This window comes from Gordionus sp. m RMFG-2023, chromosome 2 (genome assembly GCF_954871325.1).
Source record: "Gordionus sp. m RMFG-2023 chromosome 2, tfGorSpeb1-WG-v2, whole genome shotgun sequence".
NCBI lineage: Eukaryota > Metazoa > Nematomorpha > Gordioida > Chordodea > Parachordodidae > Gordionus > Gordionus sp. m RMFG-2023.
This window is the reverse complement of record NC_088776.1, coordinates 6,025,730-6,048,669: the sequence shown is the minus strand read 5'-3', so window position 1 is coordinate 6,048,669 and position 22,940 is coordinate 6,025,730. Positions and strand designations below refer to the sequence as shown.

The 22,940-nt window shown below is 27.6% G+C and overlaps 1 protein-coding gene across 4 annotated transcripts in view; it reads left to right on the top strand.

The window, feature by feature from the left end:
• The window catches only part of LOC135923489 (ubiquitin carboxyl-terminal hydrolase calypso-like), a 29,271-nt gene extending 7,016 nt beyond the window's left edge, over positions 1–22,255 (top strand). For 2 of the 4 annotated variants that reach the window (XR_010571231.1, XR_010571232.1), the window contains 7 exons: positions 4,208–4,309; positions 5,605–5,757; positions 10,709–10,801; positions 11,527–11,644; positions 20,378–20,409; positions 21,937–22,031; positions 22,082–22,147. Coding sequence is in view for 2 of the 4 variants with exons in the window: in XM_065458266.1 (XP_065314338.1) it covers positions 4,208–4,309; positions 5,605–5,757; positions 10,709–10,801; positions 11,527–11,644; positions 22,082–22,140 (525 nt within the window). In the remaining 2 variants the exon portion in view is untranslated. Of the gene's footprint in view, positions 1–4,207; positions 4,310–5,604; positions 5,763–9,271; positions 9,288–10,708; positions 10,802–11,526; positions 11,645–20,377; positions 20,410–21,936; positions 22,032–22,081 lie in introns of those variants that run through there. The other 2 variants (XM_065458266.1, XM_065458267.1) reach the window with 2 other exon arrangements.
• Positions 22,256–22,940: the final 685 nt, after the last annotated feature.

Here is a 22,940-nt window from a genome sequence, read left to right as displayed (position 1 = left end):
TGATAGTTGTTACCTCTTATTTGAAAATAATATCCAACTATTATTCTTTTAATCCCTCCTCCCCTCCTTTATGCCAGGTTTAATCCATTAAAACTAAGTGTAAATACTATGGTTTGGTAAAATTATTTAAAGCTTTTACTTGATAATACCAATATTATTTGATAAATATTACTGATCATTTATACCTAATATTTAATATTAAAAAAATTCCCAGGCAAAGTACAAAGCCATAATAATTTTGAAAAATTCTTCCAAGCCCAGTGAATATAATAATTTTGGTTGTTGAGAACTGAAATAAAATATTTAAATAATCATAATGTTAAAAATACAATCAAAATCAGCATGGGCCTAGGTTTTTTGATCAGTCCAAGCCCAGACCTGCATAAAATTTTTTTAGGCCAATGTTTGACTCATAGTTCTAACTCATAATATTTTTGAAAAATTTTCTCCAAGCCCAGCCTAATATTGTTTATAAAAATATTTTTCAAACCCAGCCAAACCTATAAAAATTTTATAAAAAAATTTTTCCCAAGCCTGGCCAACCCATAGTAATTTTCATAATTTTTTCCCAACCCGGGAGATAGGTAAATCTCTAAAAACCATATCTATTTTTTATTCTATTTTAACCCAGCTCACCCCTACTTCAGACAAAGGCCAACCCATTAAGACTGAGAATGAATATTATTTTTATAAAAATATATTTAAATTAGCTTTTACCTGAGGGCCATATAAGTATTCTGTGTTAAATATTACACCTATGCCTAATATTAAAAAAATTCACAAGCCAGGTTCACGCACTTGAGAAAATTTTCTCAAAAAGACCATAATAATTTTGATAGTTGAGAACTGAAATAAAATATATAAAAAGTCACAATGCATTTAAAAATACAATCAGAATATGAAAGTTGCATGGGCCTTGGTATTTGATCAGGCCTGGCCCTGTCTCCAAAAGAAATTTTCAGGCCAATTTCTAACCCATATTTAAAATTAAAAAATTTTCAGGAATCTAAGACTATATTAATTTTAAAAAATGTTTACCAAGCTACTTCCAAGTCCATATTAATTGTGAAAAATATTTCCCAAACCCAGGAAAACCCAGAATAATTTTTTTTATTTTGGATCCAGAAAAAGGTGTGATGTCGGGGTTTATAAGAATTAGATCTGTCTAATATATATATATTTTTTTTGCCATTTATATTATTGGGAAAATTTTTTAAAATTAGCATCAAATGAAGGGGAAATATCTGATTTACCTATCATTCTACTGGTTAGCTCCTGCCTGGTATTTATATGAAAATCATGAATACATATTAAAGTACCATGCTAAAAATATGTTCATTCTAATTTAAATTTTAAACAAACCACCACCCTTACAAATGATTTGTTACTCAGTTACAAGATATAAATTTAAATTTAAGACATTGTTATTAAATTACAATAGAAAAAATAAAAAGATATTTTAAGTTAACAAATAATAGGAGGTTAACTTTAATCATAGTCAAATTATATATAAGTTAAACAAAAAAGTTATACATTTAATCAAAAATGTTAAAATAAGTTATGAAAAATATACTTTCTACAATTAAATTATGAAGTTATGATAAACAAAACTATGGAATGCATGTAGAAAGGCCAGTTTCAGAAAAGATTAAATATTTACTTATGCATAAAACTTACCTAATTAAGAGATATAAAGTTGTATAAAATTCAATGTGGAATGGATCCTTCTTAAGGGTTTTAACATAAAACTCTCATCTGCAAGAATAAATTTTTAGATCATAAAATACAAATGAAAAAATTTATTTTAAAAGACTTTTTAATTGTACACAAATTAAAATTACGAAATATATATTTTATTAAATACTAGCTAATAACCCGTCAAGTATGACGGGGAATTAGAATTTTCTCCTTTATAACTATTTTTATATCTTTAAAAACTCAATCTATGAAAGGATGATAGATATTAGGGCTCCCAGGTTCTTAAATATAGTCGAGACATCCCGGTGCTTGAGACATTTTCTTTATTGTCAATAAAGGACACAAATATACACCTTGCTCACATTTAAAAGATAACCAAAATATAAAACTAATACCACTTAAGCCAATCTTAATAACTGATAAATTCATCTAAAAGTAAAGATATATACATGTTTAAAAGCAATGTCAATATTATTTACAATTATACGTCATTACCTCTTGATAATATATTTTATTAACCCATTCAAATAAATAAACCAATAAAATTCTAAGACAGACAACAATATTCAATATTTTATTGGGTTACAAAACTAATACCAATACAAACCAAAATATAAAACTAATACCACTTAAGCCAATCTCAATAACTGATAAATTCATCTAAAAGTAAAGATATATATATGTTTAAAAGCAACAATATTATTTACAATTATACGTCAATACTATTTTTTAATTGTAATAATAATAAAAGTATAAAATAAAATTTACTGATGATGTGGTGTCGTTTTTTTGATGTTTTCCTTGCTCGTAACTTGCCGTAAATAACTGGAAATAAGATGTGTAAATTGAAAGTATAAAATAAAATTTACTGATGATGATGGTTGATGGTTTTGCTCGATGTGGTGTCTGTTAAAAAATATTATTTACTGATGATGATTGAAGGTTTTGCTCGATGTGGTGTCTGTTAAAAAAAATATCAATTATTATATTATTATATGTTTTGTTAATTGTTTTTTGTATTGAAATTCTTTTTTTGAAAATGGCGGTTCGATTTGGTTTATGAATGCGTGTTTGATATGTTTAAGCTATGATGATTTTTATTGAATATATATATTATAGATTTGAATTCCTTAGCTCTTGTAGGATTATCTGCAAACATTTTTTTCATACTAATGTTCCTTCCTGCCTATTGCCTCAAAATACTTCTGAAATGCTTTCCATTTTGCTAATATGATCTAAATTGGCTTAAAATTGCTATGATAGATAGATAGATAAATTATAGATATATAGAAAGAACAATATATTGACATCAATTAAGACAAAATATTTACATTTCAACTTAGAAATATAATGCTATTTAAAAAATAATATAATATTATAGATGGCGCTAAATATCATGGAGATTAAAACTACAATTTAACATAACTTAAATACTTCCGAATTTGTTAATATTAATTAAATATTATTAAGAATCACTCCCTATTTAAGTAGGACAAACGTCCAATAATTAATAAAGAAGTTGAATATTACATAATATATTAACAAAATTATAATTGACTATTATCAGGTAAAATAATTGACTATATAATGTCACAGTTGTGACAAGCCTTTTATTATAATAGATTTTATAAAAATAATGAAAATTTTAGAATAACCCTAAATAAATATAAATTTTTAAATTACACCTCATAAGATAGGAAAATTTCAGATTCATCCCTCATTGAATAAAAGAGAAAATTCTGATTCCCCATATAATTAAAAAAAGTATTTAAATAAATCGCGTACTCTTTGAATCGTATCTATTTGATTAATTTTATCAGATTAAAAAAATATATTTTACCAGATTAAGGAAAAAAATATTTGCCGGGATTCGAACCCAAGTCCAATAATCCATCTAGATTTGTAAGCAAAGTTCTTGCCCGATTGGGCCACAGCACTTTTTAAAATTAACAAATTTTTTGAATATATATTATAAAGTGGGACATGAAAAGTGTGACACGAGAGCGTAACGCTATTTTTGTGACAAAACTTTTATATATATTATAGGTGTTACAAAACAAAGAATAAAAAAGTATTGAAAAAACAAACCTGTTGACGTTTTTTAGAATTGTTGCTAACGCCAAACGGTAATTTTATCAATTTGCACGAGGTTATTAGAAAGGCATTATTGGCGCTTGCAACGCAGTGTTTGAAACGCTCAATTTGTTCTCACTATAAGGCCGTATCCAAACTGAACGTTTTTTCATAGTAACAATAAAATGTCGTCTAAAGTTTGGAATCTTTAATCCTTACTTTTTTAAAAAATAATATATTATATAAAAAAAAATAATTTCGACAAACTATATTATTCCTAGTTTTGGAAACGGAAACATGACTCAAAAACCGCTTTGAAAAAACCTTCTGTTTGGAAATGGTCTAAGGCCGATATTCGAAAAATTACTTTTTACATTTTTTTACTCTTTTTTTTAAAATAAGAATGATTTATAAATCATATATATATGATTGGCAGGCTCTCAAAAAGGTTGATATCGGGTGTTACAAGAAATTTCTGAACATAGAAAACGATCCTACTCATATCATGCCCATAAATATGCACGAAAATGTTAAAGAAGTAAGTATAACTTATATTTTAACAATTAATTTATACTAAGATTTCTTAAGGCTGCTTGCGAATTCCCAAAACTTCTTTTCGAAAAAATGAATTGGAAAATTAGATTTAAAAAACATATGTCGAAAAAATGGTGGTACTGGGTTCAATATAAAGATGGCCGCAAATGATTTTGATTTTTGTTTGAATTGGTTTTTTCGAAAAATTATTTTGACCAAATTTTCAAATTTTACAATAATTTGACGACTGAAATTCGAATAATTTTAGAAGAACAATCATTTAATTTTTGTAAATTATTTTGATTTGTTAGAAATGAAATTCGGTGTCTTTATATATATGTTAGCGTCAATATGTTATTTTTTTTCAACTTTTAAAATTCATATTTTTAAGCACTTTTTTTACCGGAAAATATATTACATCATGTTTTGAATACCTAACCTAAGAATTTCTAGACAATTTTGCTATGAACTTTTAGACTTAATATAATTTATATTCGCTGACTCAGAGCTATAGGGAAATGTTGTCTACAATTAATGGGATAGGTATTCTAAAACATGTTGGAATACATCTCCGGTAAAATCAGATTTTTAAATTTGAAAAAAAAACGCGCTCAAAAAATGATTTATTGCCGCTAACATATTATATCAAACCGCTTTGACCTAACACGAATTCTTAAAATTTTGGCCATATATTTTTAAAAATTATTTGAAAGGTCTTTTCTCAGTCGGATGCCTCCAGCTGATTATTTTTTTTATTTTTATTTTCCACAAACAAAGGATTATAATTTGATTTAAAATGAATAATTAGTTGTTTTTTCTCCATAATGTACATTTGCCACCATTTTGATCAAAAAGGGTTTGTTTAAATTAAACGTTAAAACAAATCGAATATCAAATAACTCTTCGTATTTGTTAAGTAGGCCTAACCTGGGTTAGTATTTATTAGATGATTTTAAGATACAAATTATATTTCTGACGTGGAAGAATTTTAGCTAATTATTTTTATTTTCCTTAAAAAATTGATATTAATTTGAGTTGCGTTTACAAATTTTAAATATTATATTTGCGAAAGCTCTTTGCATAATGCGAGGAACTATATCATAATTAGACAATCAAGATTTGGTCTTGCCCAATGAATAAGTGTAAGGAAGGAAATATGAATTAATTTTTTATGTAGACTCCTGGGGCTGCTGACTACCACAAAAATCACGCTCGACTCAGGACTCCATTTTATTTTATTTTATTTTACATTATTAAAATTTTTTTTTTGATATTCCAAACAATAACAAATCTAACAAGATCGAGAAGCCGAAATTATTGGGAGATATGTTAGTGACCTTACCCGATAGGGTGAAAAAGAAATTTGTGCACCATGTCAAAAAATTTAAATCTTTGCATAGTTTGACGCCTAACGAGCTTGTATCGCACGATGCCGTAACTCCCGATTTTAAAGTTTAGTACGTTTATATACATTTAATTTTATATTTATAATCACCTTTGGAAATTTTTTATCGGTTTTGACCCGGTTCGTGATCATTTATGCCCCGTCCGTCAAATATAACTCGTTCAAGTTATCGGGCCGGGCGTTTAGGCCAGGTCGCACCATGCCGGTCTTAAGTTTATAGTCATGAGCTTGATTAAATGTATACCGAAACGAGGAAAGCTATTATAAACTATAAAAGCGTATTAACAATTTATTATTTTTATTTCATTTTTTTTGTGTAATGGCCAGCTTTGATGTGCAATTTTTTTAATTACACGCCACAGCATAATTTTATTTGAAACATCGCAAGTTGCGTTTATTTTAGGGATACTAAACACGGGCACTTCCGTTTTGCGTCCCTATAAGAAGGGCTTAACTGTTCCTGATCCATTAAAAAAAGATTAGGTGTGTGTCCCGGTTCGACTTATTTTTGACACTTATTTCTGTTTAGCATAGGTCAAATAGCTTTTGAACTAGGATACCCTATTTTGGTTTGTTTTAATTATTTGGCGTTTTAATTTCTTTTCTTTTCTTCTATTTATTTATATTACCTTTTAGGCTGTTTAGTCTAAGTCATCTGTAAATGAGTCGAACTGTGGGACACAGCCAAAACAATTAATTTAACTATCTTTTGTGATTGAGGTTATGTTTATTTAGGATACTTATATAGTAATTAATAAAATTCTCCTATCTATTATTTTAGAATAACAAGTTTGTACTTTATATATTTTCTTTTTCGTTCTAAACCAAATAAAAAGAAAAGGAAATTAAAAAAAAATGATAATATTTTATTTCTTTTTCAAAAAAAAATATTAAAACGCAATAATTTATTTTATTTCTTTTTTCTCTCTCTCTCTCTCTATATATATATATATATATATTCTTCTTCTTCTTCTTCTCCGTTTTATGGCGATTTCCAGGTTTACCCGGGTAGGCCAGTTTTCCCTCTGATTTTTCTTTTCCATTTTTGACGGTCCTGAGCATCAATACTTGTAAGATTCAAGCTTCTCATATCCGCTGCTATCACATTTGTCCACGTCATCTTGGGTCTTCCTCTAGGTCTTGATCCTCCTACTTCCATCATTGTGCATCTCTTTACCCAGTCATCTCTTGTCATACGTTCCACATGCCCAAACCATCTTAGTCTATTTCGTCGCATTACCATACCAATCATTTCTATACCTAATCTTGCTCGCAATTCCTTGCTAGTTTTTCTCTCTCTCAGAGATACCCCACACATCCATCTAACCATCCTCATCTCTGTTCTTTCTAATTTGGCTTCGTGAATTGCTTTCATTGCCCATGTTTCACCGCCATAAACTAAACAACTCCTCACACAGCTTACGTAAACTTTCCCCTTTAACTTCAGAGAAACTTTTTTATTTGTAAGTATAGACGACATCTCTCTGAACTTCTTCCAAGCTTGTCTGATCCTTGCAACAACAGCAGAATCTACACCACCATCTGCGTTTAGCATATCACCTAAATAACAAAACTTATCCACTTTTTCTAGGGTTAAGCCATTGCCAATATCCAGACCACCATTTTTTAGGTTATCATTATTATGTATCCCTTTCATGCATGTTTTACAAATAAAGGTCATTCTTTCTAACATCAAACTGCCTTTTTTCCCACTACATCTTTTATGTACCCATTTCTGGCATCTGGTGCATTGGATAGAATTTCTAGCAACTCCTTTCCCACATACACCACAAGGCCACTTACTTGATTCTTCTATCTTTAGATTTTCCCCACCAATCATCACCTTTGTTTTTGATGCATTCATTTTCAGGCCCTTTGCTTCCATAGTCATCTTCCATTTACTAACTTTATCCCTCAATTCTCCCTCACTGTTTGCCATTAATACAAGGTCATCTGCATATAATATTTCCCAGGGAAGTCCTTCACGCATTTCTCTAGCCACCACATCCATTACTAAGATAAATAATAATGGACTCAGCACGGATCCTTGATGAAGTCCTACCTTCACCTCAAAGCTGTCACTATCACCATAATCCGTCCGTACTGCTGTTTGTGCTCCAACATACATTGCCATCACTGCGGTAACTAACCATTCCTCCACACCGGATTTTCTCAAGGCCCATCTTGTAATCTCACGCGGCACCCTATCAAATGCTTTCTCCAAATCAACAAACGCATAATAGAGTTTCTTTTCCTTCGCAAGATACTTCTCCTGAATTTGTATATCTATTTAATTAATGCATAATAATAAACAACAAAAAAAAATAATAATTTAACTAAATTAAAAATATCAGTTCTAATAAAAACTTTTCTTTTAAACGAATGAATCATATAATAATCGTTTTTTTCTATATATAAATATTTCTCTTTTTTTTACAACTAAAACATAATTATTAAAAAAAAATAATTATAAAAAAAAATTCTAATACAAATTAATTATCTAATAACGAATAAAAATATAGCACAGGTCCATTCTTCCTTGACCAAGAATTCCATTATATCCTCCCAACTCTTTCTCCACTCCTCTCCATCCTCCTCCACAATCAACGACTCCTGGATTGTTGACTCCTCCAATCCCTCCTCATTGTTTTGTTCATCCACAGCTCCATCTCGAGCCTCCAGGTGATTTTCCGTCCTCATCAATTGCACATCCTACCCTGGCTGGCTGTCGTCATTCCCTTGTTCTTGAGTCGCTTCCACAATTCCAATCCCCATCTTCTTGTGTCCGGATTATACTCCCATCGTTCTTATCCCCTAATCGGTTCTACTGGCCTATGATTCTCCCCGCTCCACGGACACCATCGTTGAAGATGTCCCCGCTCCCCACAGTTTTAGCATAGCCGATATTCCGTCCCTAATCCTCTTCCTCCTATTCTTGTATTCACGGACGCTCGTAATTCATTCCCTGGGAATAACCTCTATCTAGGGCTCAAAATTAGTTCTATCTGTATGTCTTCATATATCCAGCTTCTTCCGAAAGGCATTCTGATTTTAGGTAATTTATAAATATTTAATTAACTGTGGAGAGCTGGGACATCTTTAACGATGGTGTCCGTGGAGCTGGGAGAATATAGGCCAGTGGAACCGATTAGGGGATACGAATGATGGGAGTATGATCCGGACACAGGAAGATGGGGAGATCCCTATCCTGCGGTTGGAATTGTGGAAGCTACTCAAGAACGGGGGAATGTCGATACCAGCCAGACTCGGATGTGGAATTGAAGGACGGAAAGAGGCTCAAGATGGAGCTGAGGATGAACAAAGCAATGAGGAGGGAGTGGAGGAGTCAACAATCCAGGAGTCGTTGAATGAAAGAGTTGGGAGGATATGATGGAATTCTTGGTCAAGGAAGAAGATAATTTTTTTAGGGGTGGACTTGTGCTATATTTTTATTTTTATTAGATAATTAATTTGTATTATCTTCGAAATTTTGTTTATCCGAACTATGTAAATTTTTAATTACATCACTATCCGCCCACCCCTTAATTAACTCCTGAACAGGTAACCAGGTTACTTTACCCATCATATCATCCTCTCCATTATGTCCTTCAATGGTCAATGTTTGTCCTTTTATTCTTGCGCTGCGACTTCTTCTCATTCTCCTGCCCCAAACTAAACTACATACCCATATTAATAGTATAACTAGCGCACCAAAAATATTGTATTGTATCTCCCACTATTTAACAAATTTTAAACTCTTCATATCAACGTTATAAAAATATTATAAATCATTTCAAAATATATTTGCAATGTCAACAAGTAAGATATAATAAGTAACATAAATAAGCCAATGATGTACATATACATCGACAATTTTAAAAATATAAATTAACCTTTTCAATACGAGATTGTATAGTCCACGCCTTTATGTTATATAATATACCTCAAAATGCGCAACAATTACGTCCAATTGATTTATATGTGCAAAAATTTGGGCAGCACTTCCGTGTACTAGGTTTTTCAATAAAAATTTGAGCGATTTCGTCTAATAGATTCGTATCCGCAATTTGGGCAGCACTTCCGTATAACTGGCCTCTTCAATAAAAATTCAGGCGAATTCTTCTAATAGATTCGTATCCGCAAAAATTTGGGCAGCACTTCCGTGTAACTGGCTTTTTCAATAAAAATTTGAACGAATTTCTAACGGGTTTATATTCGTACAAATTTGGGCAGCACTTCCGTGTACTTGGCCTTTCGGGTACTAAATTCCTCGAATTTGCTCTGATGCAAACCTACCCTTATGGCCTTTGATTAATCCCTGGAATTTGCTCTGATGCAAACCTACCCTTATGGCCTTTGATTAATCCCTGGAATTTGCTCTGATGCAAACCTGCCCTTATGGCCTTTGATTAATCCCTGGAATCCGAAACTTGATAATAACACGAGCGTCGTGCTGATAACAGTCCGAAGGTCGCAAGTGTCGAATAATTGTTTTATGCCACCACTAATAAAATTCTCCTATCTAATCTTTTAGAATAACAAGTTTGTACTTTACATATTTTCTTTTTCGTTCAAAACCAAATAAAAAGAAAAGCAAATTAAAAATAAATGATAATATTTTATTTCTTTTTCAAAAAAAATAAAAATTAAAGCGCAATAATTAATTTTATTTCTTTTTTTCTCCCTATATATCTATTTAATTAATGCATAATAATAAATAACAAAAAAAAATAATAATTTAACTAAATTAAAAATATCAGTTCTAATAAAAACTTTTCTTTTAAACGAATGAATCATATAATAATCCTTTTTTTTCTTCTATATATAAATGTTTCTCTTTTTTTTACAACATAAAATAATTATTAAAAAAAAATAATTATAAAAAAAAATAATTATAAAAAAAAACAATTCTAATACAAATTAATTATCTAATAACAAATAAATATATAGCACAGTAATCATATATAATAAAAATCTAATTCTGATTTATTTTTTTAGGATTTCATAACCTTTTTATACCATTTACAAGACGAGATAAATGAATGTCACGAAAAACTGAGCAAGGAAAACGAAAAATGGGCTAGATATAAGGTATAATATAAGGTTGCATATAACCTGCTTATATATAGGTTTTTTTTAGTATTCAATAGATTTTCTCCGGGAAGGGTGCTATATTTTTTTTACTTTAAATCATACTTTTATACCTGATTTTGTTGGAAATCTATCCTATCCAACATGGTGGTAGAATACCTTTTCGCATGAATTTCAAACCCTTGAATATTTGAAATTGTTTTTTATATTAATTAAAAAACGGCTCAAAATTTCATAGCAATTAACAGAATTAGCTTAAATCATGGTATTCTTTGGGTTGTTAAAAAGTCCTATTTGGGTCGATTCTTTAAAAAGACTCAACTAAGATTTTAGCCAAAATAATATCGTGTAAGCCTCGAGATTTGGAAAATAGATGTCCACCTTTCTGCCACCTACGAATAAAATCTTCAAGCTTACGTATTGGGATCTTTAAAAATCGACCCGAAATCGGACTTTTTAACAACTCTAGGTATCCTACCACTTCCCACATATTTCCGGCAAAAATGGAAGTTTTTTGTAAAAAACTTATTAAAATAATTTAAAGATGAGAATAATAAATTAACACATTGTCGGAGAAAACGCAATGCCAACACAATATATTAATTATTTAAATCACGGGCCAGGCTGGGAAACTAAGAGATAAGAATGAGAAAGTGATTACAATAGAATTTTTTTTAAAGATTAATATTTACCCCTTTCCCCTCCCATTTTTTATGGATTATAAGGTGGAAGACGCTAGAAGAACACACGATTACACTCCATTTATTAACGCCTTTTTAAAAGCCCTGTCTGAACATAAAATTTTGGGCGAATTAATCGAAAATAATATGACGAGTTACAGAAGTAAAAAATTATAAATATTTTTTTTTATAGAGGATTTGTCAGAATACTGGGAACGCGACAAATCCAGGAACCAAAATTCTGAAAGCCTCTCTAAAATTTTTTTTAAAGGAAATCGAAACCCATTTTTTACAATTTAGAGCGGTTTTGATAAAAGTGCGCGTAATTTTTATACGTTACCGCCAAAGTAAGTTAATCAGAGGGTAGGACATTTTACACATGCTGGAATACATTTCCGGGCAAAAATCAGAGTTTTTATTTTATTTTTTTAAAACGCGCTAAATAAATTATTTACAGTTGGGAATTAGAAAAATAAATCATTCAATCATTTAGCAAGTTGGTACAGAACTCACGTGATTAGTATTTATATGAGAACACGGGCTGAAATCACCTGGTTCTAATCTGGTTTCGTGACCTTGATAATTCGAGCAACTTCATATTTGGTGAATTTAGCCCAAAATTTTAGAATTAGCGCTAATTTTAAATTATTTGAAATGAATTCAATGGCTACCTTTTTTCATGATATAAAACCAAAGAATCAAGTTAAAATTATGATTTAAGTTTAATTTTTTTTTAGTAGATAGATAAAATTGTTTTTATTCTTTCAGTTAAAGAATACGAAAGCCTATATAATAAGCATATACTATATATAAAAACAAAATATGGGGTTTATTAGCTCAGGAGTATAACATGCCTGATAATAATTGTGCATATATATTATCTAATATATATAATATCCGTATCTCACTAATGTATTTAAAATTTAAGGAGACTATATAGTGTAATGTTAATTTTTTGTTCCCTACGAGAGTCAAACCATAAACCTTCCATTTCAAAGGCGTATGCTTTACGCATGCACCAACTTGAACATAATTAAATTTAAAATTAATTATATATATATATTAATTAATAGATGACATTTTTAATTTTACCTGTGCATTGAATCACTGAATACACACCTACTATTATACATATTCCTGAATATTTAGAGGTGAGTAGAACTTTAAATGCATCAATTCAATAGAAATAAGGTAGAACTTTAAATGGATCAAGTACCAATTCAATAGTAATAAGAGATTTATTTAAATGCTATTTTAATTCTTGAATTTATGTATAATTTAGGATTTTATACCATTAAATTGGGGTTTCAGAAAAGATAAGACGAATATGGAAATACACACCTAATATTATACATATTCCTGAATATTTAGGGGTAAGTAGAACTTTAAATGCATCAAGTACCAATTCAATAGGAATAAGGTAGAACTTTAAATAGTTCAAGTACCAATTCAATAGTAATAAGAGATTTATTTAAATACTATTTTAATTCTTGAATTTATATATAATTTAGAATTTTAGATTATAAATTACAAATACAAATAAATAACAATAAAATTTAAATTCCTAAATATACCATTAACAGATTTTATAAAAATAATGGGAAATTTTGGAATAACCTCAAAATAAATATAAATTTTTAAATAACACCTCAGATAGAAAAATTTTGTATATTTTCTTATAACTTTATAATTCTAGAATGTGTGTTATTCATAACTTATTATAACATTTTTGATTAAATGTATAACCTTTTTTTTACTTATATATGTAACTTCCTATTATTTGTTAACTTAGACATATTTTTCTATTGTAATTTAATAACAATGTCTTAAATTTAATTTTATATTTTGTAACTAAGTAATAAATCATTTGATTTGTTTAAAATTTAAATTAGGATGAGCATATTTTCAGCATGGTACTTTAATATGTATTCATGAATTTCATATAAACACCAGAAGCTAACCAGTCATAGGTAAATCAGATTTTTACCCTTCATTTGATGATAATTTTGAAATTAGACAGATTTAATTCTTATAAACCCCTTACGTTTTCCTGGGCTTGGTAAATATTTTTCACCATTAATATGGACTTGGACATAGCTTGAGAAACATTTTTCATAATTATTATAGTCTTAGATTCCTGTAAAATTTTTAATTTTAAATAAGGGCTAGAAATTGGCCTGAAATTTTTTTGAAGACATGGCAAGGCCTGATCAAAAACCAAGGCCCTTGCAACTTTCATATTCTGATTGTATTTTTAAATGCATTGTGACTTTTTATATATTTTATTTCAGTTCTCAACTATCAAAATTATTATGATCTTATTGGGCTTGGAAGAATTTTTCAAAATTATTATGGCTTTAGACTTTGCCTGGGAATTTTTTTTAATATTAAATATTAGGTATAAGTAATCAGTATTATTTAACAAATAATATTGGTATTATCAAGTAAATGTTTTAAAATTATTTTTACTCAAACCATAGTATTTATACTTAGTTTTAATGGATTAAACGTGGCCTGAAGGGGGGGGGGGTAAAAAGAATAAAAATTGGATATTATTTTCAAATAACAAGTAACATCTAGCATAAAAGTAAAAAGAAAATTCTCATTCCTAGTCATTTTTGCCAGGCTATTACTAGTATTTATTTAAAACTTTCTGGAAAAAAATGATAGATTGTTTCATAAAAGAGACACAAGCTTAACAAACTGAAAAGTGGGTCAGAGACTGGCCATCGCATATCATGGCCATTCTATCTGGATATGCTATTCCTGGTAGAAACTGTAACACCAAGGTTACAGAAGTTCTCTTTAGATAAACAGGAATTTACTCCTACAGATAATAATGAGATATTAAATGAAATAATGGGAGAGATAAATGGATGTAAAATATTCCATTTGAATTGGTAATATATTTATTATTTGGCTGATCTCATTGATAAAAACTTTATATTGGATAATGTAATGGTTCCCAAAGGTCCTTTTATTGAATCTATTACTTAGTCTGGTAATTAATAATATATAAATAAATATATTATTTATATTGAAGAATCTATAACTTCAATTAAATCTCGATCAATTTAGAAGACTATTAAAATTAGAAAAAGAGGAAAAGATGCTATTCATAGAAATTTTAAAGAATAAAAAACCTATTTCGCATATATATCATGTTGAGAGAAGAATTGGAAAGATGTACAGAAAAACAGAGAGATGATTTAACAGATCAAGTTCTTGATCTTATACGCAACTTTACTCTTTAATAATTATATTATTATTATAAATATTTTGCATATATTTATATTATTTCTAATAAAATGTATTGTCATTAATATATATTTGATTTTTTTAAAATAAAATTATATACTATTAGCCTTTTTAGTGTTATATTTCTACATAAATTTATAATGAATTTAGACTTTATTAAAAGAAAATTTATTTTTGTTAAAATATATAATAAATACAAGATAAAATATTTGCAAAATATGATAAAATTTAATTTATATTTTAAATTTTTCTATAAAACAAATAATAAATATAAATTACCAATGTCAGTAGACTTTCTTTTAGGATATTTATAACATGAAATTGGAGATTCAATAGAAGTTATAGATTCTTCAATATAAATAATATATTTATTTAGATATTATTGATTACCAGACCAGACTCAGTGTAGGACCTTTGGGAACCATTACATTATCCAATATAAAGTCTTTATCAATGAGATTAGCATTACCAATTCAAATGACATATCTTACATTCATTTATCTCCCCGTTCTTTCATTTTATATCTCATTAACATAGAGTACATTCCTCTTTATCTAAAGAGGACTTCTGTAACCTTGGTGTTACAGTATCTACCAGGAATAGCATATCCTGATAGAATGGCCATGAGATGTGATGGCCAGCCTCTGACCCACTTTTCAGTTTGTTAAGCTTGTGTCTCTCTTTTATAAAACAATCTCTCAAATTTTTCAAGAGAGTTTTAAGAGAGGAATCTAAAAAGGTATATAAATATAATATATATGCACAATTATTAGGCATATTATACTCCTGAACTAATAAACCCCATATTTTCTTTTTATATTATTTTTATATAAATTATTATGCTTATTATATAAGAATTCGTATTCTTTAACTGAAACTATGAAAGCAATTTTAGCTATTTAATAAAAAAAAATTTAAACTTAAATCATAATTTTAACTTGATTATTGCTTTTATATCATCAAAAAAGGTAGCCATCGAATTCATTTCAAATAATTTAAAATTAGCGCTAAATCTAAAATTTTGAGCTAAATTCACTAAAATCTGTAATTAAAACGAAGCATTATTTCGAAATCACGTGATAAATACAAAATGATTCGTGTTTTTAAAAAATCGCAAGATTTTCTTTCGCTATTCAAATCGCGCCATGGGTAACTATGATTTGGATATGATATTTACTGTATTTTGTATTTATCGCGGCTAAATCGCAATCGCGCCACTATGAATTCAGGGTTAAACTTCTAGTAGAAAGTTTAAAAGAAAGTCTTGATAAATTGGGCAACTGTTTAAGTTGGGCAAAAATGTTTGTCTCAACTGTGCCCAAATTAGACAGGTTTTACTATAAATATGACTAATAAAATTAAAAAAGACAGACGGTAATATTAACAAAATAATTAGGGCGTGTTTTTTATAAAACAAAAAATTGGAGATTTGATTAGATCCAAATATGCAAGAAATAAATTTTTTATCATGTGACCTGTCAGATTTTCATAAGGCTGCATTCATAGTGGAGACGGATCCCATTTCATGTCAAAACATCTAATTTGACGGCTTCCGACAAGGCTTTCATAGTGATTTTTTTTAACGTTTCGACTTAAAACAGATTAGACATTATTATTTTTTAAAATGAACCAATATTCTTTAAATAAATTATATATTATATATGATCTCAAAAATATAATTAATTATTTTAATAATATTGATATTTTTTAAAACTAATATTTATTTATTCAATATTTTGTATTATAAAATTTATATGTATTAAATTCCTCTATACTTTATTGGTATATATATTATTTTAATAAAAAAATAACATTATTCATCCAATAACTTGTTTATAAAATCATTATTTGGTACCAATTAACCATGTTTTTGATTATATAAATAAATATTGTCTGCTATTGTATTCAAATTAAATACTTGGTGAATGGGTAAAAATAAGATTTATTAGAAATTGCTACTCAGATTTTTTAATGTGTCATTTTTTAAAAATTAGTTTGTATAAGAAAAGCTTTTGCCTGAAATTCTTAAAATAAATTTATACATATAAATAAATATTGTCTGCTATTATATTTAAATTAAATACTTAGTGAATGGGTAATAATAAGATTTATTAGAAATTGATACTCTGATTTTTTAATGTGTCATTTATTAAACTGAAATGGTACTTAAAATGATATAATTATAAAGCAAATATAAAATTCATAATGGTACTTAAAATAATATAATTATAAAGCAAATATAAAATTCATAATGGTACTTTAAAATGATATATTTATTAAGCAAATATAAAATTCATTTGGCAATTATAATAAATTTAAAAATAATAATATATTATTTTTTTTATTTAACTTTTATATAAAAAAAGCATTTGAATAATATTCATTTTAACCTTATCCTTATGTTCTTCTGATAAAGTTGAAATTTCATCATCAATAAATTTGGCAAAAGATGATACCTCTTTTTTGTCATCCTCAATTTGGAGAATTTTCTCAAAAATTTTTTCTTCTTTTATTCAAAGTTGTTATATTTTCATCTGATGTAATATCATATAATGGGGTTGAATTAGATATAATTATATTTGATTGTTGTATCCGAGGTGATAAACTTTTATTTAAAAATGATAATGTTTAATTATAAGACTATGTTAATTTATATGGAGGCCCAGCTGAACCACTTGGACTAATATTCCATTTAGCTTTTAAATCGTCACCTAAAAATATATAATAGATTAAATATCTATCTACTTAATTATTTCAAATGTTAGTTTAAATAAAAAAAATTAAGATTTACCTGATTAACCATATTGCAATCCTTAATTTTTCCAAAATTCTGTTTTTTTATGTACATCTTTGTAATTTTCATTTGTTTTGTCGTAAATAAATCTTGAATCTTTTATATTATCAATAAAATCATATATATTCATATTCATTTTTAAAAAATTATAAGTAACGTTATAACGCTTTAAAATATTTGCCGGATCAAAAATTCAAAATGTTTTGACTTCAAAATTTGCCGAATCCGATTTCAGGCTGCATTCAGTGGAGACGGATCAGTTTTTTACATTTGTTAACGTTACTTGCAATTTTTTGAAAATGAATATGAATATATATCATTTAATTGATAATATTAAAGATTCAAGATTTATTTACGACAAAACAGATGAAAATTACAAAGATGCACATAAAAAAACGGAATATTGGAAAAATTTAGGATTGCAATTAGGTCAATCAGGTAAATCTTAATTTTTTAATTAAACTAACATTTGAAATAATTATGTAGATAGATATTTAATCTATTATATATTTTTTAGGTGACGATTTAGAAGCTAAATGGAATAATTTAAGAGATTATCACAATAAAGAATACAAAAAATTAATTAGTCCAAGTGGTTCAGCTGGGCCTCCATATAAATCAACATGGCCTTATTATCAAACATTATCATTTTTAAATAAAAGTTTAACACCTCGGATACAACAATCAAATATAATTATATCTAATTCAACCCCATTATATGATATTACATCAGTGAAAATATAACAACTTTGAATAATAGAAGAAAAAATATTTGAGAAAATTATACAAATTGAGGAGGATAAAAAAGAGACATCCTCTTTTGCCAAATTTATAGATGATGAAATATCAACTTTATCAGAAGACCACAAGGATAAGGTCAAAATGAATACAAATGCTTTTTTTATATAAAGTCAAATAAAAAAATAATATATTTTAATTTTTAAATAAATTTATTATAATTGCTAAATGAATTTTATATCTGCTTTAAAATTATATCATTTTAAAGTACCATTATGAATTTTATATTTGCTTTATAATTATATCATTTTAAGCACCATTATGAATTTTATGTTTGCTATATAATTATATCATTTTAAGTACCATTTCAGTTTAATATATGACACATTAAAAAATCAGAGTATCAATTTCTAATAAATCTTATTATTACCCATTCACCAAGTATTTAATTTGAATACAATAGCAGACAATATTTATTTATATAATCAAAAACATGGTTAATTGGTACCAAATAATGATTTTATAAGCAAGTTATTGGATGACTTATGATATTTTTTTATTAAAATAGAATATATACTAATAAAGTATACAGGAATTTGATACATATAAATTTTATAATACAAAATATTGAATATATAAATATTAGTTTAATATATTATTTTGCTAAGGCAAAATATTAACAATAAGATAATAAATTTCTAATATTTTTGTTTTGATTTGAAGTATTCTTGATGCTTTCTTTGTTGGTTCCATATTTTAGAAATTGTATCTCCCAATTCATAATTTGTGATGTTTAATTTTTCTTTTTCCAAAATAATATTGTGTAAAACACAACAAGCCTTGATAATGTCTTCAAAGACAGGAAGGCTCACCTCTACCTCTTTTAATAGAATTCTCCATTTGGATGTTAAAATTCCAAAACTGCATTCAACTATTCGCTTTGCACGAAGATAGGTGTTAGTTAAATATTTTAGAGTTATCATCATTATTTTTATATGGCTTCATTAAAAATCTTTTTAGAGGATAAGCCCCATCCCCTAAAATAACATGAGTGACCATTATATTAAAATTGGGTAATAGCTTAGGAGGTGGAATTGGGAGTTTACCATTTTCAATTCTTTTTGATAAAAGTGAGTTGGAAAATACACCACCATCACTTTGGCTCCCATAGCTACCAACATCTATAACCATAAATTTCCCAATGTGATCAATAAATGCTTGAAGGATCAATGAGAATCCATGCTTGTAATTAAAAAATTGGGTTCCAGAATGTGGAGGCTTTTTTGTTTTACAATGTTTCCCAATAATGGCACCTAATAAAATATTAAATTAATTATATAGTATGAAATAATAAAATCAAAAATATAATTATCTTTTGCTGATTTAAATAAAATTAAAACCTATACGGGAAGTTCCACATTTCATCAAAGCCCTTAGCAACTTCCTCAAACATCTCCAATGTTGGGACCTTCATATGGATGGGTTGCATAATATCCCATAAAGCTTTTGTTGTTTCTCCTATTATTAGCTTTATAGTTGATACTTAGTTAATGAGAATATGACATGGTGACATATGAATTACCAGCTGCTAGATATCATGAAATAAGCATAAAAATGAATTTAAAATACCTAATTATTATAATTAACTTATTATTAAATGTTATATTAACTATTGTAAATATTCATTATTATTTTATGTGTATGTTATCTTCTTTACAAAATAATAAAAACTGTATATTATAAGCTATTCTAATTAAATTGTGTATCTGTATCTAGATTCCTTTTCAAGAGGACCTGCCCAACTCTGTGTGACTGATAAATAATAATTAATAAGTGTTTCAACTTTTATTAATATAAATATAAGGGTTATATCTCAATATTAATTATAAAATTATTTTAATATATATATAATAAACTAATTTTAATAAATTTATATATATTTATAAGATAAAGTTATAAAAAAAACTAAAAATATTTACCTCAGGGTAATTAATAATCAATTTTTCATCTGGTGTAATTAGATTCTTGATAAAATTCGTTTTCTTTTTTGTAATTTTAACATTAATAACATCTAATATGTAATAAAACGTTTTCCTATTTTTTAAGGTGAAAATACTATATATAAAAATATACTCACTTTTTTCATACGCATGTAATTATAAAACTTCAGGTCATCTTTAAGTAATTTTGGCAGCAAAGTAAAATATGCTCCCTCCTATCTTCTTTTCGAATTAACTATATTTTTTTCTTTCGAGATCATATATCATATATAATTTAAGTAAAGAATATTGGTTCATTTTAAAAAATAAAATCATGTCTAATCTGTTTTAAGTCGAAACGTTAAAAAAAATCACTATGAAAGCCTTGTCGGACGCCGTCAAATTAGATGTTTTGACGAAAAATCGCATGCGTCTCCACTATGAATGCAGTCTAAATTATTAATAAATTACGATTTAAATTTTGGTTAAAAACCATTTTTAATATATCTTTAATCCTAACCCTTATCTCTCAAACAGTGGCGTAGCTAGGAATTTTCCTTAGAGGGGGTCCATACATATAAAATCCTGGGGGATTCGCCCCCAGACCCCCTTTAACGGGCCTTCGGCCCTTTTACCCTGCATTCGGCCAGGTTTATCTTAAAAATCATAACCACATCTTCGACAATATATAATAAATATTTTTTTTAATGCATGAATAATATGTTATTATAATTTAGTAGATTATTCTCAATGACTTTATAATAATACTACCCAGAATAATTTCAATAGTAATATAATATCCTTCCACAAACATCAAAACCTGAAAAATATTAATATTAATGGCATTTGATACAAAGTCACTTAGTCTTTTGAACGTATAATCTAAAAAAAATTTGCTCTAGGAGGGGTCCAAACCCGAAAACCAGCCTCGTAGCTACGCCACTGCCCTCAAACCTTCAATCCGACATTCTTGTTTAACCTTAAATATATTTCATCCAATCAAAAATCTCTTTTGAAAGTCATACATTTTGGGTTATTGTCAAATTTTTGACAATTTTGTCATGAACTTTCGAGTTTTTTTAAGGCCCAGACAGGTATTATATATAATAATAGGAACCTTTATTATTAAGAAGTTAGAAAAAAAAACTATTAAGAGCTTAAATGAAAATATGAGCAGTTATTGACTCATTAAACGTTTTCGTTATAATCATTTTTCTAAACTAATTAATTGATATGATTTGCAATTTATCTGTTAACATCCCGGATTTTAAAAATCTTCCTTTTTTTTAGCCTGGGTCGGGGTAGGTCACTTATCTATATTACTAAAATAGTAAATAACATGGATTGGCTGAAATATCTTGATTTACTCACATTGGTTAGAGGGTTTTTGTTTTTTTATCACAATTTTGGATCTTCAGAGCCGCTCCAATACTCGGAACCTCTTTTTTTAAAGGAAACAGAATAAAAACCACTTTTTTAAAAATAAAATATTAAGTACCGGAAATGGTCCACCTTTTTTAAGCCTCCGAAACCCTGAATTTTACTTTAAAAAAAATTATAAATAATTTCCACGTGGGTTCGAATCCCCATCCTCATCGCCATTTTATCTTCTTCCCTGTTGGCTGTTTTTTAAGTTGTATCAAACCTGTTCTCCCATCTAATATCCTCAATGGATCTAAGAGCGATGCCCGGCATCACTCTTTGCGAGATCCATTTTTTGTCATGTAATCCGTTATTCATTTTTATCCACGTTTGAGTCTTCCTCGAGCCCATTTTAATAAGTAAATTTGAATTAACCACCTGTTTTATCGATTAAATTTTATTTTTTTAGCATCCAAATATTATGCCAGAAGAATCGTCACCCGAAAAGGCAAAGGCTCCAAAAAATGATTATTATGATTATTATCCTCTAATTTATACGAATTTGATAATTTATTTAATATAATTATTTATATGTAACATTTTTTTAAATTTTTTTAATAAATATTGAATATTTATTAAAATATATTTATGCGAAACAAAATGTTGATTTTTGATTTTAAAATTGTTATTTAAAAACAATCTGGTTGTATTCATTTTCATTGGTAGTTTTAGATTGTGATAAGAAAAGAGAGAAAGCGAAAAAAATTTCTCTAATTTTAATACGAAAAATTAATTCTTCTCTCAAAAAAAATGGCTTAACTTTTAAGTGACAGAATGGGAGAGAGGCTGGTGAAGATTTCTCATATTTTTTTTTTAATTTTTATTTTCTTTAAGGCTAGACCAAAATCTCAGTAATTTTTTTTGAAATTTTAAAGAAATCATATGTTTAATTTTTTGAAATTTTCTAAAAATATATTTTGGACATATTTTTATATTGAAATTTTCTATAAAGTTTCAAAAGTTGGCGAATCATATTTTTGATATTTTGAACTTCTATATATAACTTATGTGAAAATATCGAATAGAAATGAATATGAATAATCACAACTAATGTTGTTAAACCGTTCGATTTGAGCCGATTTTTAAAAACGAATAACTTAATATTTTAACCAAAAGAAAATTACGCAAGCCTGTATATTTTGGTTCTTTATAGCACAAAGGTTTGGAGTTGGACATCTATTAGCAAAATTTTTAGGCTTATATAATATTGTGAATTGGAAATAATGCAAATAAATGCATAACATGTAAGGATTAAAAATATCATGTGG